The sequence below is a fragment of the Mizuhopecten yessoensis genome, unplaced genomic scaffold (genome assembly GCF_002113885.1).
Source record: "Mizuhopecten yessoensis strain PY_sf001 unplaced genomic scaffold, ASM211388v2 scaffold6863, whole genome shotgun sequence".
NCBI lineage: Eukaryota > Metazoa > Mollusca > Bivalvia > Pectinida > Pectinidae > Mizuhopecten > Mizuhopecten yessoensis.
Genome location: NW_018406762.1, coordinates 216,100 through 232,733, shown reverse-complemented (window position 1 = coordinate 232,733; position 16,634 = coordinate 216,100). Strand labels below are relative to the sequence as shown.

The 16,634-nt window shown below is 37.5% G+C and overlaps 3 protein-coding genes across 3 annotated transcripts in view; all 3 read right to left on the bottom strand.

Moving 5' to 3' along the window:
* Positions 1-16,634, bottom strand: part of LOC110452741 (ornithine decarboxylase-like) — an 87,614-nt gene that overhangs the window by 33,251 nt on the left and 37,729 nt on the right. The window contains exon 9 of the mRNA XM_021501390.1: positions 4,398-4,510. Coding sequence (XP_021357065.1) covers positions 4,398-4,510 — 113 coding nt within the window. The remainder of the gene's footprint in view (positions 1-4,397; positions 4,511-16,634) is intronic.
* On the bottom strand, positions 5,204-6,071 carry LOC110452745 (ornithine decarboxylase 1-like). Its single transcript, XM_021501397.1, has 3 exons — positions 5,954-6,071; positions 5,619-5,784; positions 5,204-5,246 (listed from the first exon to the last, which is right to left on the bottom strand). Exons 1-3 carry the CDS (start codon positions 6,061-6,063, stop codon positions 5,229-5,231), a joined length of 294 nt encoding a protein of 97 aa, XP_021357072.1. The 5' UTR covers positions 6,064-6,071; the 3' UTR covers positions 5,204-5,228.
* Positions 6,598-10,517, bottom strand: LOC110452744 (ornithine decarboxylase 2-like). The gene is made up of 4 exons (XM_021501396.1): positions 10,408-10,517; positions 8,766-8,856; positions 8,272-8,368; positions 6,598-6,786 (listed from the first exon to the last, which is right to left on the bottom strand). Exons 1-4 carry the CDS (start codon positions 10,443-10,445, stop codon positions 6,668-6,670), a joined length of 345 nt encoding a protein of 114 aa, XP_021357071.1. The 5' UTR covers positions 10,446-10,517; the 3' UTR covers positions 6,598-6,667.

Sequence of the window (16,634 nt, the reverse complement as noted above, 5' to 3'; positions counted from 1 at the left end):
GCCTAAAGGCAGCCGGGATGAGAAGGAAAGGGGAAGAATACAGGGTGGGACTCCATAAAGTTATGGTAAGTATTACATCATGAAAATTGGTTTTACTTCAAAAACCTCAATTTTATTTCAGTAATAATTACCATAACTTTAGTATGCGAATTCGTTTTACCGTAGTAGAGGCTTCGAATCCAGGCAGACCAGGCTGACGGAACAAACTCGAGACATGCTAAAGGTAGGGAAAAGGTTCAAGGAACTCCCCTAATAAAGCCTCGAAAATAATTTAAAAAGGGAAAACCTCCCCGTGAAACGAGCAGGTGTACGACCGTGGTGCCTGATAGCATACTATTTAAAATCACTGAATTACTGTGGAGGAACAGCCACAGACTGAGCAACCACCACCGGTCCAAGGGAATACAATCAATCAGAATGAGAAGCCAAGGACCGGAGATAAAAATCCGTGAAGGTAGCCAGAAAGCCGCGGACCTGACCTCCTGAAAGGGGGACCCATTGAGGAGGGCCCATGACGCAGCAAGCTTCCTCGAGAGTGCAGGAATCCCACGACCACCTGCAGCAGCTTGGTGAAAATCAAAGGTGCAGTCGTGAGCCCGAACGGCATGGCCCAGAACTGGAAGACTTCTTGATGGGGATGTGGAAGTAGGCGTCCTTCAGATCTACTGAATTCGCTCACATTCCCTCTCTCACGGAGGCGATAATACCCCGAGGAGTCTCTATCTTGAAGTGAGGAGAATCTACGTGCTTGATGAAGGCACTTAGATCTATGATGGGACGCCACGCCCCGGACTTCTTCCGAACCAGAAACATTCTGGAGTAGAACCAGGGAGTGCATCCCGACATAGGAACCTCCTCGACCGCGCCCTTGGGTGGTGGACTCGGGGACAGATGACGCCGAAGGTGGTGGGCAAACTTCCTCAACCTCAGCAGTCTCAGGGTCACCCTCATCCTGGAAGTCCTCCTCTGAGGGCAAGCCCTCCTGAGGACCGTCATCAGACGACTCGGAAAGACCAGCGTCTATATCCGAGCAACCAGGTGAAAGATGAACAACAGCATCGTCTCTGCCATACCCGCGCCCTCAACGTCCATAGCCTCCACACCATCCAGACCAAAAGCCAACTCGAGAGAAGGCTCCCCGTACTAGCGTTTAGGTGCAGTGCGCCTTGTTTGTTTGTTTGTTTGTTTGATTTTGTTTAACGTCATATTAACAGCTAAAGTCATTTAAGGACGACCTCCCTTGTGTGCAACATGCATGCGTGTAGTGTATGTGTGTGTATTTTGGGAGGCTGCGATATGTTCGTGTTTGTCTCCTTGTGATAGCGCGGAACTGATGCCGACTTTATAGTGCTACCTCACTGAAACATACTGCCGAAGACACCCAGCAGGACGTCCCACCCGGTCACATAATACTGACAACGGGCGCCTAACGGCCGTGGTTGTAGGTTAAGGCTAAGTAGCCAAAACCCTACCCTAGGACCCAGAGACCAACGAGCCTGCTCGAGTGGCAGAAGTCCTAAAGGTCCGACACACCTTCTTAGGACCAGCCGATAAGGCCCCCGAAGTAGCAGAATGTTGGGGAGGGGGGGGTCAACAGAACTGCTAACACGTCTCCGCGAGGGAGAGACCAAACCCAAAGGATTCCACGACGGAAATGCCATGGGCTTAAACCCATATCCCAGAGGATAAGGGAAAGGTCCCGCGGGCTGGGAGTGACCCCAGAACTGGCCAAACTGGCCTGCCTGAGACTCGGGCTGGCCNCACTGCCCAAAGGACGAAGGTGGACCGCCACTCCCTCCAGGTGGAAGCCGGACATGTACGGGCTAAGCCAGTAACTGCCGGGATGCTGCCGCAACCCAAAACAATCCGCAGGTTGGTAAGGGTGGCCCAAGGCACCCGTATACCCTAAGCCAGGGGAAAAACCCCTGTCCAGCAAACACAAACCCCCCAGGTTCCCGGAAGAATGAAACTCAGGACCGGACCTAATAGGACCGGGTCCGGGTAACTGACCGGGAGGGTAAGCCTGACCAGCATAGGTGCCGGGATTAGTGATCTGCGCGTCACTAATCCCGGTAGACACAGACAATCCCGAAAGAAAGTCTGTAGTTACACCAGGACCTGAACCCGAAAGAACAGGCCCACCTGGAATGCCGGGATCACTAACAGAGTCGGTGACCGGCGGCCGGTAGTTCCTACCCGAAGGCAAGCGCGAAAGCTTACGGGCGTTTCCTGCCAATTCGACCCTTGGCTATGCCAAGCCAGGGTCGGGCTGCCCCTCCCCTACTCCAGGGAGTTCCTGGACAGGAAGGGCCACCCCCTGCGCACGAGAGGGACTCGCCTAAGCGAGACCCCCGTGACAGGAACAGAGACAGTACCACCAGACCCCAGAGAGCTGCTGGCACGACCCCTACCTCTCTGCTTCCCTCGCTTACCGGAAGAAACAGACGAATCTCTCTTACGGTAAGTTGAGGGTAGCTTTGTAACAATGAAGTCCTTGTCCTGATATTTAGTCTGTGAACAAGGTTCACAAGGCGAAACCTCACTGCAAGGACGACACCTGGGACAAGCATCATGAGGGTCCCGTTCCACAAAGAAATGGGAACACCCATGAGCTCTACCTGGTCGCTGTCCCGACCGAGACATACCCTCAAAAGCGAAAGTAAACAAAAATTTACAACCAGCTAAACACGTGAAAAAATGATAAAATACGATAGTACAAAGTACGCAACGTAGAAAGAATTTCACCGGTATTATAAATCAGAAAACGGTTAAAATAAATAACGTTTGCCGAAACAAGCAACCGTTACCGAAATAAACAGAGGTCGGAAATTAACCCACGATAATGGCGGACCGTGGCACACCACCGGCACACGTGGAGTAAATAACCGGCCGTAAAAGGCACAAAATTATTTTTCAACAATAATTAATTGTATTAACAAGGGCAGATGGGTATAAGGCACACAAATTGCGCAAAAAATTGAGTTAACACTCGAACCAAATCGACAAAACAAAGTTTTGAAATGAAGCAAGCTCCGGGCGTCAGCAGGCAGCAGGCGCCATAAAAGGAAGAGGAAGGGAGATCACTCCGTGGCTCTGTCGTCGAGATATGGGTTACGTCACGGTAGGGAGCTAGGGATATTTGAATCTTTTGTTTTTGGTCTACAAAGATGGGTGTAGGTATTGTATATGCATACTAAAGTTATGGTAATTATTACTGAAATGAAATAATGTTTTATCGATATCATAAAAAGAATTTGCCAAGAAACATACTTATTACGAACCACTTGTCACTTGAACAGAAGTAATAAAGCTTAGGATGTGGCTTGCTGTTAAAGTTGGTACTGCAGCTAAACGAGTAGGATCCGGCGTAACTGATATGTACCCACTCTCCGACCTCCATCAGTGGTAGTGGCATGACTGTTGCTAAGCAATCAGTGCCACAACATGTTGGACCCCACGCCGTGCTGTGGTGTTTCTCTGTACTCGCCTTAAGACAACATAAACGAAGTTTTGCCCTAGTTTATCAAGTTCCCTTTAAGGTTTTGTCAAAACAACGTGTTCCCCTTCTTTGCCAACTTAACAAAACTTATACGGTTTCTAACTGAACAATGCTTTCGAAACTGCTCTTCTGATATTTAAATCATGTTCAAATCTTGTCTTAATGTGATGTAAAAAGATTTTATTATATGTAACAAAATATGATCCATTTTTAAGGAAACATACATGTGCAAATGTATCAAAATATAAGTTGAAGAATGTTTATTTCCATAATTTAGAAGATATTATTATTCCATTTTTGTGCAATATTCTTTGATTTCTGAAAACGTTTTTTAAAGATATTTAATGTTTTGTTCATCAAAATGATTAATTTCACCATAGAACACTCCCTACGTAAAATTTAATCTCAGAAAAAAAATCACACTCAGGTAAAATCAGCAGTAGAAAGTAAGTGGAGCCGAAATGTTGAAGGCATCTTGAAAAAGACATCGTGCCGTATGCAAAACTAAGTGGTTCAAAGGGTTATAGATAGGCGGCAGCACACTGCATATTGCTCCCACAACAATGATGCTACATTTAAGTCAATAAGATGGTATCGCATCGTTCTGTTGTCAGACCAACATTTCAATAGTAAGTCATGGAAGGTTTATCAAAATATTTTTTATCATTTTTACTTCGAATTCGCACTCAGTTCTCAAATCTTGATTTTATATAAAGAACATAAAAACTATAACAGGTTTCATCAGGAATTGTTTCGATAACTTCTCTACTTAAATATTTATCGAAACTTAAAAATGCTAAAAAGACGGAATCTTAAAACTTTATAATTAATTGATATGTATCCATTAACATCACTGCGAAGGTATAATAAACTATGTCCTCTATGTAAGGAGATGTACCTTGTTAAGAACTGGTGACATTACAAACACCTCCGTGACTTCTTTTACCCACGTAAAGGTTCCATACGCTCCGTCATTAATGTTGTACATAACCTGTTCAATACTGGTTTTATCTGGAAAAGCAAGCAAATAAAGCCATGTATAATTAATAAATTTTAATTTCCTGTAAACACTCTTAGTAGCAGATAATTTATCTGTTATTTTTTGAAATTCTGCTTACTGTAAAACACGTAGAAAAGGGTCAGGTAAAGAAACGGGTATAAATCAGTAAAACAAATATTTAATGAATCTCAAAAACTTGAACATAATATTCAGGTGAGTTTGGTGTCAAGTAACTTATGAACCAATTTGACATGACTAACCGACCTTTAACCAAGAACATTTTATAATGATAGACTGACCTGATTAACACCAATCTCTGATTTATTCTAATAACGTACAAAACTATCACAGTTTAGAAACATTTAAAGTGAACATCGAAAATTAACAAAGGAAAGAAAAATGCAATAACAATTTTAAAAATAAAAACAATAACATACTAAAACCAAACCAAACAAAACAACCAGACAAAAAGATGATTGGTAATGTTATATAAAGAGACATTCGACAGAAAGTGCAAATGCAAAAAATATAATTAGTGTGTATGTTCGTTTATTTTATTCGCAACAAAGAGGTCAAAGTTCATGCAAGCAAAACATATGTACTCAACAACAAGCAAATGTCAGACATTAACAACTTTGCACAAACCATTATCATAGATAAGCCTCCGGCGTATGATATTGGCTGCAGCACTGACAGCAGTTTCTACAAGGTAACGTCCTGATTCAGCAATTATTTTGACTCCACCTGCTTCAGGGAAATAAGCATCAAGGAACTGGTTTATAACCTCTGCATTCTGTACGTAAACACAAATTAAAACAATTAATAACATAGATATCACGTGACCGGTATAATATGTAAAACATCCATCAATAGAGCTGGAAGCTTTATTTTTGTTTCTTTAACATTTTAGCATTGTTGCGCTAAACTTTATTCATTCTACTTTCGTTTTGATGTAATAATAATAATATAATGTTTTGTACAGATGAATATGCGGTTGTGAACGCAATTGACCATTGACGTCAAAAGATGTCATCATGAAATGAAAAGTATTTGTTACCTAATTGATGGAATAAATGCCGGTTAGCCGGTTAATATTTCTTCTGTTACTATATAACATACTTCTTCTATAGTCGGTCGTTCAACATCTCTCCCTCGGTATCCACCTCCAATGTCCAGGACCTTCATATCAAAGCCGATCTGTAGACCTATGTCAAATATCCTCGGAGCTTCTTTGATTGCCGAAGCAAATGCGTTGAAAGTAAGACAGTTACTACCAACATGAAAACTAAAAACAATGAATTCATATTATTATGAAATTTAACATCCAGAAATTAATCTTGATAGAGACCGTTAGAATTAATAAATAAGAATTGAAAAAAAGTAAGCCGTATTTAAATTCCGAACTTATTTGTATTTAAGTTATACAATATAATATTTGTTTGTATGTCACTCACCATACACCAATAACGGTCAAGCCTTTGTTCTTTGCCGATATAAACAAATCCATCGCTTCTTCAAAGTCGCAACCAAACTTCTTTCCCAGGTCGTAAATTACTCCATACATATTTTTCGGTCGGAATCGCATGAGTAATCTGTAACACAAAGAATACTGCTTCAACACAAACGGATATTGATGATGATATTGATATCGTATAAAACTTTGATTTTGTAATAATGGTTTCAAATTGTTTGATATATAATATACCATTTTATATAATTTCTGTAGTGTTAAATTTGCGGGTACAAATTTATATTACAACCCACCTTGCTGATCCATACAACATTTTGACTTTGGTCAATTTTTCCTCAGTGTCAAAGGTCATCAGGTCTACATTGTGCTCCTTGGCATAAGTAAGATGTGTGTATTGTTTACATGGGTTGGCGTAGATGATACGAGACGGATTAACTCCTAGTTCTAACACTTGGTGAATCTCAGCCTACCAAGCGTAACGATAAAAACCTTGTTTTTAACACATTTATTGGACACTGATGAGTATGTGCATATGATCTTTCAGAAAATCTCGTGTGATGATGATGAAATGCTAATGGAAGCATTTTTTTCAGAGTTTCTGATTTCTATTGTCCCATTACCGAAAAAAACATACAATGGTTGTTTATACTCAACAAACACATATATACAATGGCCTCTTGCTCCGGCAAGTCATAAATCAATTCGAAGTTTGTAGGATATGACTTGAAAATGTACGCACCTTGCTCGCACAATCAAAACTGCTCCCTAATCTCATCAGGACATCAACGATTTTATCATCATTATTGCATTTCAAACCTATTGGAAAAGAGAAGGAAAAGATCAGTCTATTTAATTGCATCGACAAAATGGCTTCCGGTATTAAGGGCTAAAGGGGTAGGGATACACTTTAGAAAATTATTTCTTGAACTTAAATCAACTTAAGTACAGTTGTGGGATCGCACAACGTTACACGATGTGCGGTGTGCGCACGATGTGTGCATTTGTGCGGACGATCGACGAACGGTGTGCGATAACATTCGTGGTTGGTGTAAATTGAGGAATGGCTTAACAATATATACGGTTTCGTGTTTAAACATATAAATTTGATTTTTAGTATGTTTCTATATTCAAGCTACATCTATAAGCTTATATTTTGTCTATACTTTCTTAAATTTAGAAATGGTGATTTCGGTGTTTTTTAAACGACCTTAATCGACACAGGTAAAAAAACAACACAGTCTCGGCAACACAGGTAAACACAGCCACTTTGTACCTTGACCGTAGTTTTCCCCGCCCGGGGCACTTACGTAACTTACCAATGTGTGATAACCAGGTGAAGGGGAGCTATAGACCAAAACGAATGCAAATAACAAATATTGAACGTTCAGTTGTATTTTCATAACAGTCATACGGTATCAGATACCAGCTCTATGTGTCAGACAAAGACCAGGTAACATTCCGGTCACTCATCAAATTGTTATTTACCTGTTCTGTCACCGGGGAGCCAATCCCATTCTTGACAGTCTAACGGTCACTGTATACTGTGTTACCCTCATTGTAAAATTGTACATAATATCAGTTATAGAGATGAGAGAATTACAGTTATATATACAGTGTACATTATTGCATACAAGCCTTCCGTATTTTTATCATTCCGTAATATTGATCAACAAATTGTACCAAATCGCACATTTGTGCGGAGAGAAACGCACAACGGGGCGATCGATTGTTAAATCGCACAGTTGTGCGCACCATGTGTGGACGATGTGCGGACGGTGTGTAAACGATGTATGCACGATATTTTTGGTGCGTTGTGCTGTCACACAACTGTATCTTAAAAAGTTACAGTTTTCGAATCACATAGTTTTATATCATGGCAGGTGTGGGTGCATGCCAAAAATGTGTTGCAAATAGAAAAGAACACTAACATCGAATCTATCAATGACTTGATGCAGATAGAAAACTCTGGAACCGAGGGTAAACTATTTATCTCGGTCGAGTCTTTGCCAAGTGTTGACACTGAAAAAACGTATCCCGAGGGTTATGATTTCTTTTTCAGCATCACAAAGGCGTTAATGTTTATTTTTTCCAAACACTTTCCTACAGTGAACATTTAGTTGTAACGGAAATCACAATACAACGAGCCATTATCTATAAGGTATGCAATGTGGTACAAAATTGATCAAACGACTCTTGTTTAGCGCATGGAGTGATGACGGTACAGTGACGTTTTCAGAATAATTGTGTTGGGAAACATATTACATGTGTAGAATGAGGTAATTACAATAAAGACAACGTTACCGTAGTACAGCTCCACCCTGGGAAATAACTTGTACCATTTTCTGTATCTCTCCACCACCTCGTCAATATCAACGATAAGCAGAGGATCGTCTATACCCTGTATTAAATAAGGCATTTATTGTTGTGCAGAAAATGAAGGTGGAACTCAAAAAATGACTAAACATTTAAGTATAAAAATATCTGTATAGCTACAATTCATGGACACAAATAAATCAATTTAACCGATCCAGGTTTGTGACTGCTATAAATTGTAAAAATGAAGAAAACAAAAAGGAAAGATAAATAAAGTTGTCTAATTTTGTCCAAATGCTACCGTAAATTGTTAGTATTTCTGATTCGGAATAATGTATATGAAATTATTACCAAAAGTTGTCCCGGCATTAATAACTTGGGATTGAACATTCTTCATTATGGTTACGAAATACAATTTTGTAAGATGGTAAGACCGACGAAAAGTCAAATTCCTAACAAAAACCAATATTTGATAATCTTACCAGTTTTGCTTGGAATGTAACCTGGCGTTTGATGTAGACTACATGGGAACATCTAACATCGACGATCCGTACGTCCGTATCTCCCTTTATCCTGAAAACAAATATATCAAACACTCAACATTGCTATAAAATAAATTGTTAACATTTATACTAAATCTTAAAGAAAAAAATACTTATTGCTTCTTTAATGCTGAAATGGTTGTACTTTTGAGGGGTTTTAATTTTCACAAATTTTCTAATGACAAGTTTTCTGTCTGTTGATGTATGCTGTTGTTTTCTCCTATAAAGAAGTATTCGTACGAATTCAAAACCTTGGTTCAATGGGAGGTGATATCTTTTTGTGTTCTGTACATTAGGGCCTATTGCTCTCCGGATAATGAGTATGGATCCGTATGAGTATGATTTCCTCTTTGTGGGTATGTAATTTAGAATATTGCTTGTTTGCTTCGCTAAAGGTATTCATAAAACATGAACTATTACCTTTTTATGATGTATATGCTGTTATCTACAAATTCCTTCCTCAGTCTTGAACTGCAATAGATTAACAAGTACTAATAGTAATGGGGGACCATTACGGATGTCCCCCAAACTGCCCCCATAGTCGCAAAATACTAAATTTCAGTGAGATTGAGCAATTTCTAAATTGCAACCAATCATAATCCTCTGTGTGGTTGCTCTGGCACTGAAACGTATGCGATTGAATTTGCAGTCCCCTAATACCCCAATATACCAATTTTCATTGAAATCGAACAATATATAAATTGATACCAATCAGAAGCCTCCGTGTGGTTGCTATGGTAACGAAACTAATGCGGTTTTATTCACAGTCCCCTAATACCCCTATATACCAATTTTCATGAAAATCTAACAATATCTGAATTTCCACCAATCAGAAGCCTTCGTTTGGGTTCTAGGAAAACGAAACCTATGCGGTTTACTTCACAGTATCTTAATATCACTATATACCAATTTTCATCAAAATTGAACAATATCTAAATTTCGACCAATCAGAAGCCTCTGTGTGGTTGTCATGGTAACGAAACTTATCCAGTTTTATTCGCAGTCCCCTAATACCCCTGTATACCAATTTTAATAAAAATCGAAAAATATCTAAATTTCGACCAATCAGACGCCTCAAAGTGGTTGCTATGGCAACGATACCGATGCGGTTGAATTCGCAGCCCCCTTATACCCCTATATATACCAATATTCATCAAAATCGAACAATATTTGAATTTCCACCAATCAGAAGACTTCGTATGGTTTCTATGGCAACGAAAACGTATAGTTTTACATATACCTTACTGTCCACAATTCCTTATGCGTTACACATACTACCTGTAAATGTCTCTTGTGTGGTTCCTAGTCATTTTGATGTTACTAAGTAGTAAAAATGCTTAAATATTCATCGGAAGTATTGTACATAAATGTGATCTTTCAGATGTCGTTTGGTGAAGCTATCGATCTTCTAGAACGTTCCTGAAATCTTTTTGTGAAGCCATCTTCTAAGATGTTCAATATCAACTAATCAAACACATTGTCCATTTGTTCACACCTACTATCATTGAAAAGAGATATATGTTGCTCTTGTTGTAAATTCGATTATATTTAAACAAGCATTTAGATCATTAACAATACGTACCTGCTCACGTTGTTATCCGGGAAAAGCGTTTTATTCATTCGTTTAACTTTAAGGTCTTCCCTCAAGCAGCTACAATTTATTACTGATTATGTAACATGACTTTCCGAGAAAAAACAAAACGTCCGAGTGGTACGGATGGTTTCTCTTGTATCTATGTCCAAACATAAGTGATCTAAAATATAACTGATCTGAAATAAAACCTGATAACGCATGCTAATAACTGTCAAAAGGATTTTTCCACTCCTTAAACGTGATAAAAGGAAAGTTGAGATGTTTATGAATAACCAAACCTGGTGTACTGCGTCTCATGTATATGTCAGTCCTTTTGCGTCTATCTAGAATAATCTACTATCCTACCTAGAAAACCGTAGCGCAGTGTTTTTACCTAACTCGAGTTCTCCATCACTGGCCAATTATGTTTCATTTTCGCATCAATAAGATAAGTCAATAAACACACTCAACACACAGGGAACTCAACAAACAAATATAAAGTATTACACTCTGGCGGGTCGTTAATTATCTCTACCACAGCCATACATATAGCTTCTTCTTAAAAACGTATTACATACATGACACAACAAAATAAAAAGAGAAACCTATTTCGTTGGTTACTTTAATTAAACGAATATAACTTTGTTCTAAGAAAAGCAGGGGAGTTACGGACTTACCCCCATTGTTACCTCATACCAACAGTGGTACCTCATACCAGCAGTGTTACCTCATTCCAACAGTGTTACCTCATACCAAATCCCAACAGTGTTACCTCATACCCACAGTGTTACCTCATACCAGCAGTGGTACCTCATACCAACAGTGTTACCTTATACCAGCAGTGTTACCTCATACCAACAGTTTTACCTCATACCAACAGTGTTCCCTCATACCAACAGTGTTACCTCATACCAGCGGCAGCGTCCGTCCGTCCGTCCGTAAACAATTCTTATTGTACTTTTTTTTCTCTATATTTTATATGCAAGTTCCCCTTGGTCCGTAGGTGTGCCTGTTTCATTTTGAGACTAATCGCGAAACAAGAACATGTTATTGCAGTTTCTCAAGAAGCATTTGACAGATCTTTATAAAATTATATATATATATATATGTTTTCCCTGGTCCAAAGTTGTGCATGTTACATTTTGAGACAGATTTGAATAAAACAAGATGGCCGTGAGGCTGCCATATTTGCTTTTTCAGATTTATGGCTCTTTCTCAAGAAGTGCTTTATATTTCTTATTGAAATTTATCTGTAGTCTCCCCATGGTTCATATTTTGGAACTAATTGGAAAAATAAGATGACCGCTAGGTAACGGTGCTGGATATTCAGAGTTCAATATTGTTGTTGCTATATCCCAAGAAGCACATGACACCTTTTTAAGATATCATGTGAAGGGGTGGACTATCGTTGGGCATGTTACATTTATCAGGAAACTACGATTGCCACCATGATTTAAAGAGTCAAATTTACTTACAGCTATTTGTAAAAACAAAACGATGAAAAGTGACATCTCTTAGAAAGGAAACTTTCAAATTCAGTGGTATGGAGTTTCTTTTCAAAAAATACCATGAGATGCATTTACTGTTGACAAGATTCAAAATATGGTAGGCGCCAGGATCATTCTCTGATCTATTGTTTAATATTGAGTACATACAAGTCCCTTGAGTTTTGTTGAAACTATCCCAGTTCTCCCTATGAGGGACCTTTATCTTTATAAATCACGAGATTTTTTTTTTTTTAAACGTGGACTTGTTTTCGATAAACAGAAGACCTTTACCTTCGGATACTTTATCAAGAAGTCTTCGGGTATATTTACGTTTTGTTCATATGTTGTCCAAGATTTTGTGTTCGAAAAAACTGAACTTTTGAAATTGAAATAACGGACAGAAAAGGCTGTTCTTCATCACTCAATATTAACTGACAACCTGACATACAAGAACGGCTCGCTTCTATTCTGTACTGTTAGCGTGACAATTTTGGTTTTCCAATCATTAATATTCCCTTTCTTAATAGCAATATTCCTGATTTCTCAAATGATGTCCTTGGCATGTACCAGTTGATTCTATATTCAGATCTCTACGAACATCCGACATCATTGTTTCCGTGATAAATGTCGACTGCCGGAGCACAATCTTACAACACAAGGTATCGAGAAATGCACGCTTGGAAAGTCTATGGCCAAGATGTATGGGTTCCGTCATGATTTCATTCCTAAATATTTTATTTACTTTATGTTATGTGAATGGATATGTCTGTTCATATTTTCCACAAGTTGTATTAGTTGAGAATTAAACTCGTCATCTTGATTTGTTGTTTCGTTGTCCATGATTCATTTGTTGAGGACTTGACATTACTTGGATTCGACCTAGGTTTTCATACCGAGTGGCATTGATGAAGCAGAGGAAGCTTACCTATTCAGAACAAAACAAATTCCTAGCTTGCCCTAGGCTAGGCATAGCGCCTGCTAAGGCAGCTACTGTAAATTCCTCAAACTTGTATTGATTGATGTATTATTTACTGTATATGCTAATTGTATTGATTGTATAAATTGTATATCTATTTACTGTAAAATGCTTTATAGTTGTTTATTCTAGTTCGATAGGGCGCAACATCAAATATTATATATCTATTAATTTACTTTTATCACAACTGCTTGGTATTTTAAGGCTACAGATGCACATACTTATCTAAATTTATATTCTTACCACAGTAATCACAACAAAGTAAATACTCCTTTTAATCTTACTTCACAGATTATCACTGTCGTCAGTGAGAAGCAAGTCCCAAATGCTTGACTTGATCAACTAAATCCTTACCTTTAAGTTCTATGTTATCTTACTGAGGTAATAGGCATACAGAAAGCTATTGAAAAGGGGACCCTTTACATCCCGTTCTTAAAATAAAAGTATAAATCAAAGTTAATTCCATTTGTTTATACCTTCAATCTTTGGAATTTCTTTATGTTTTCTGTGATAAAGAACAAATGTGAAGAGTTGAAGCAAAGTAGCAAGCGTATGAGAAACATTTTCGATAAGCATGATTTTTGTACATGGTAGACGCAATCCTAACACCTTGACACGTATATTGCTCCAAGTTTAATAATTCCTTTTTAACAACAGAAGTACCTAAGTGTAAGATACCAAGTTGTGTCACATGTCCCATGATTATCGAATGTAATCTTTAAGAATGGTGTGGAATGTAACTTTGAACACTTAGATGAAATATATATAAAAAACGTAATTGATCCAATAATTTATTTTGAATGTGGTGAATTTTACATTGGTCAACTCACGTATGAGTGTACAACAAACTGAAACCGAATCTTTATGAAACTTACATGTTGATAATCATATTCATGAATTGATGAATTTAATGTATTACCTGTATATCAACTATGTTCATTCTATTAATCAACGAAAAAAGAAAGAAGATAATTTTCTCAAATATTAAAACCTACTCGCAATAGGGTACAGTAAACTTTTACAATAGTTTGTCCAATATTTTGTGTACATTGTTAGTTCACGATGTTGTCCGTTTGAAATAAACGCGAAGGGCCCTGTAAATGGTGCAAACATCGTCCCAGAAAACCCACAAGCACCATTGCTATCCATTGGTCAGGTGTACCTAAATGCGAAGAAAACAAAATTCAATAATAACCTTTTGACCATCTATGAAATTAAAAGGATTTAGATATTTCATTTCTTTTGTGTAAAACACTACAAGTTAACGATGTAAAAAAAAAAACTTTTAGTAAAATAATAATGCAACAGTGTTTTATATATTAATGTGTTGTATATATAAACAAACATTAGTTCTATTATTTTTTAAATAAACTGATGTCAGATACTCTACATAAGTTTGTATAATTGGTTATGAATTTGAAAACGAAAGTTTTGAGAAGAAATTCGTCTTCAAATGCCTCAACGTTAACACTTTTGTTACAGACAGAGCGCCATTGTGTTTTATGTTAATTTGTATGACTACAAAACAAGATTTCACGTTATAAAAAGAACAGCGCTTACTTTTGTTTTATAAGATGTCAGCTGTCAAAGATGGTCTACCATGATACATCAACAGGTTAACAGACTCCCTACAGCAAGTAAATGTAAATCGTGAAAACTCAACTAGAATCAATGGTTATAATATTGCTATCATTAAAATATTGATATAGGAAAAATGGAGTCTCGTTTATCTATGCCATAAAATACTGTCGAGAGGCAAACTGATAACATACCAAGTGTCTCGTGAACAGAAGTAATACAGCTTTGGGCGTGGCATGCTGTTAAAGTTGGTCGAGAGGCAGAAGGAGTAGGCTCCTGCGTAGCTGATGTGTACCCATTCTCCGACCTCCATCAATGGTAAAATGATGTCTGTAGCTAAGCAATCCAAGGAGCAACATGTTGGACCCCATACAATGCTGTTATGTTTTTCTGTCCTCGCCTAGAGATATTGAAAAATGAGTGCTCTTCACATTTTCTCGTTAATGTTACATTCTCGACTTTTTTCTGTCACATTTAGTTTGATTGTTAATAGCGAAATCACTTCCAGCGTACCAGTTTAGAGACATGACATAATAACACATTGGCCCAGTTGTTCATACAGTGATTAGCTTAATCAGTGATTGGCGCAAATTCTATTTGTGTGTATCTTTAAAAGAAACCTATTAACTGGGTTAAAAGTTTCCAGATAGCAAATATTTTAGAAGAGTAAACTGTATGCAAAATTACCAGTTTTTACCTTGTATAACGACCAAATTATTAGAGGTTGAAAAATGTCGTTTAACAATGATTAGGCTAATCACCTTCTGAACAACTAGGCCCTGATCAATAAGTGCTTTAATACATTTTGCGAAATAAATTTTGTTTGAATAATCTCATTCCCTTTTAGTTCATCACAATAAGATTAATTATTTTAGTATGACTACCAACGAAACCAGATAGTTCGCCTGTCCAATACCACACTATATACGGGAAAACCAAAATCTCTATACTCTTAATAAACCATGGGATTAAATGCCAAGGTCTTACAGTGTAGTCGTTTTAAACAGATATAACGACAAAATCACAAGTAAAACAACTAGATTCTTCAGATGATTTCTACTTTGTATGGGGCACAGTTAAAAAATATGATATTTGTTTTCAATCGAAAATACATTTCCTTTTTTAATTATCTAACGGATTGAAAACTAAGAAATGTAAATTGTCCTCTGGAAGGCCAAGTTTCATTATGTGATTGGTTTTATGTTACTACGGAAACAAACCTTCTTCAGAACAGGTGATATAACAAACGCATCCGTGACTTCTTTTACCCAAGGAAAGGTTCCATATACTCCGTCGTTGATGCTGTACATAACATGTTCCAGACTCGTTTTATCTGCAAATGAAATACCGTTTTTGTCATTTCATTTTCGGGCTCCTATTTATGTTTTTAAGGTCTCCAGAAACTGACATACCTATAATATGTTACACAAGGATTCTAGACACAAACACCATCCATTATGAAACATCAATTTTGCTTTGCATACCGTAACTTATATACCGGTTTATCCATGAACGTTAAATAAAGGTAAGACTCGATTTAAAAAAATAAAAAAAACATTCAATTTTTTTTGGAATTTGTCTGTTTATTATATGTATTATTTTACTGGTAGGTATATATTCTAGATACCTAAAATAAGTTTATCTCAGCATTGGAGCAATGATCAACTCATTCGTTCACTCGTCCAAATTGCATACCCATTCCATTTGTCAATCTTTCCACTTTTTCATTTTTTTTTTATAAAACTTTATCATTTAAACCTTATATTACTTAAAAATTTGCAGTATGAAACAAACTTTTAATAATGGAAACAAAGGACAAGACTAACTTTTGTAAATTATTGTGCATTGTATTAATAAACATACACTGCAGTCACATAATTGTATATGATTAAGCTTCCAGCAGCTGGTGTGGTGACCGTCTAAAATGTCAGAAACTGCAATTATTGAATCGAAACAAAACCAATACACAGGAGACAAATTCGATATTAGGGGTGTAATAATTACAGATTTAAAAAGTCTATGAATATTTACAAATAGACATCAAATATGCGTATTCCTGCTTATTCATACCAAAATGTCATCAGCGGTGTGGTTTTTTTCTTTTCTTCTACGAACATTTATACATGTATCACATACGTACCATTATCATAGATAAGCTTTCGGCCTATGATATTGGCTGCAGCACTGACAGCAGT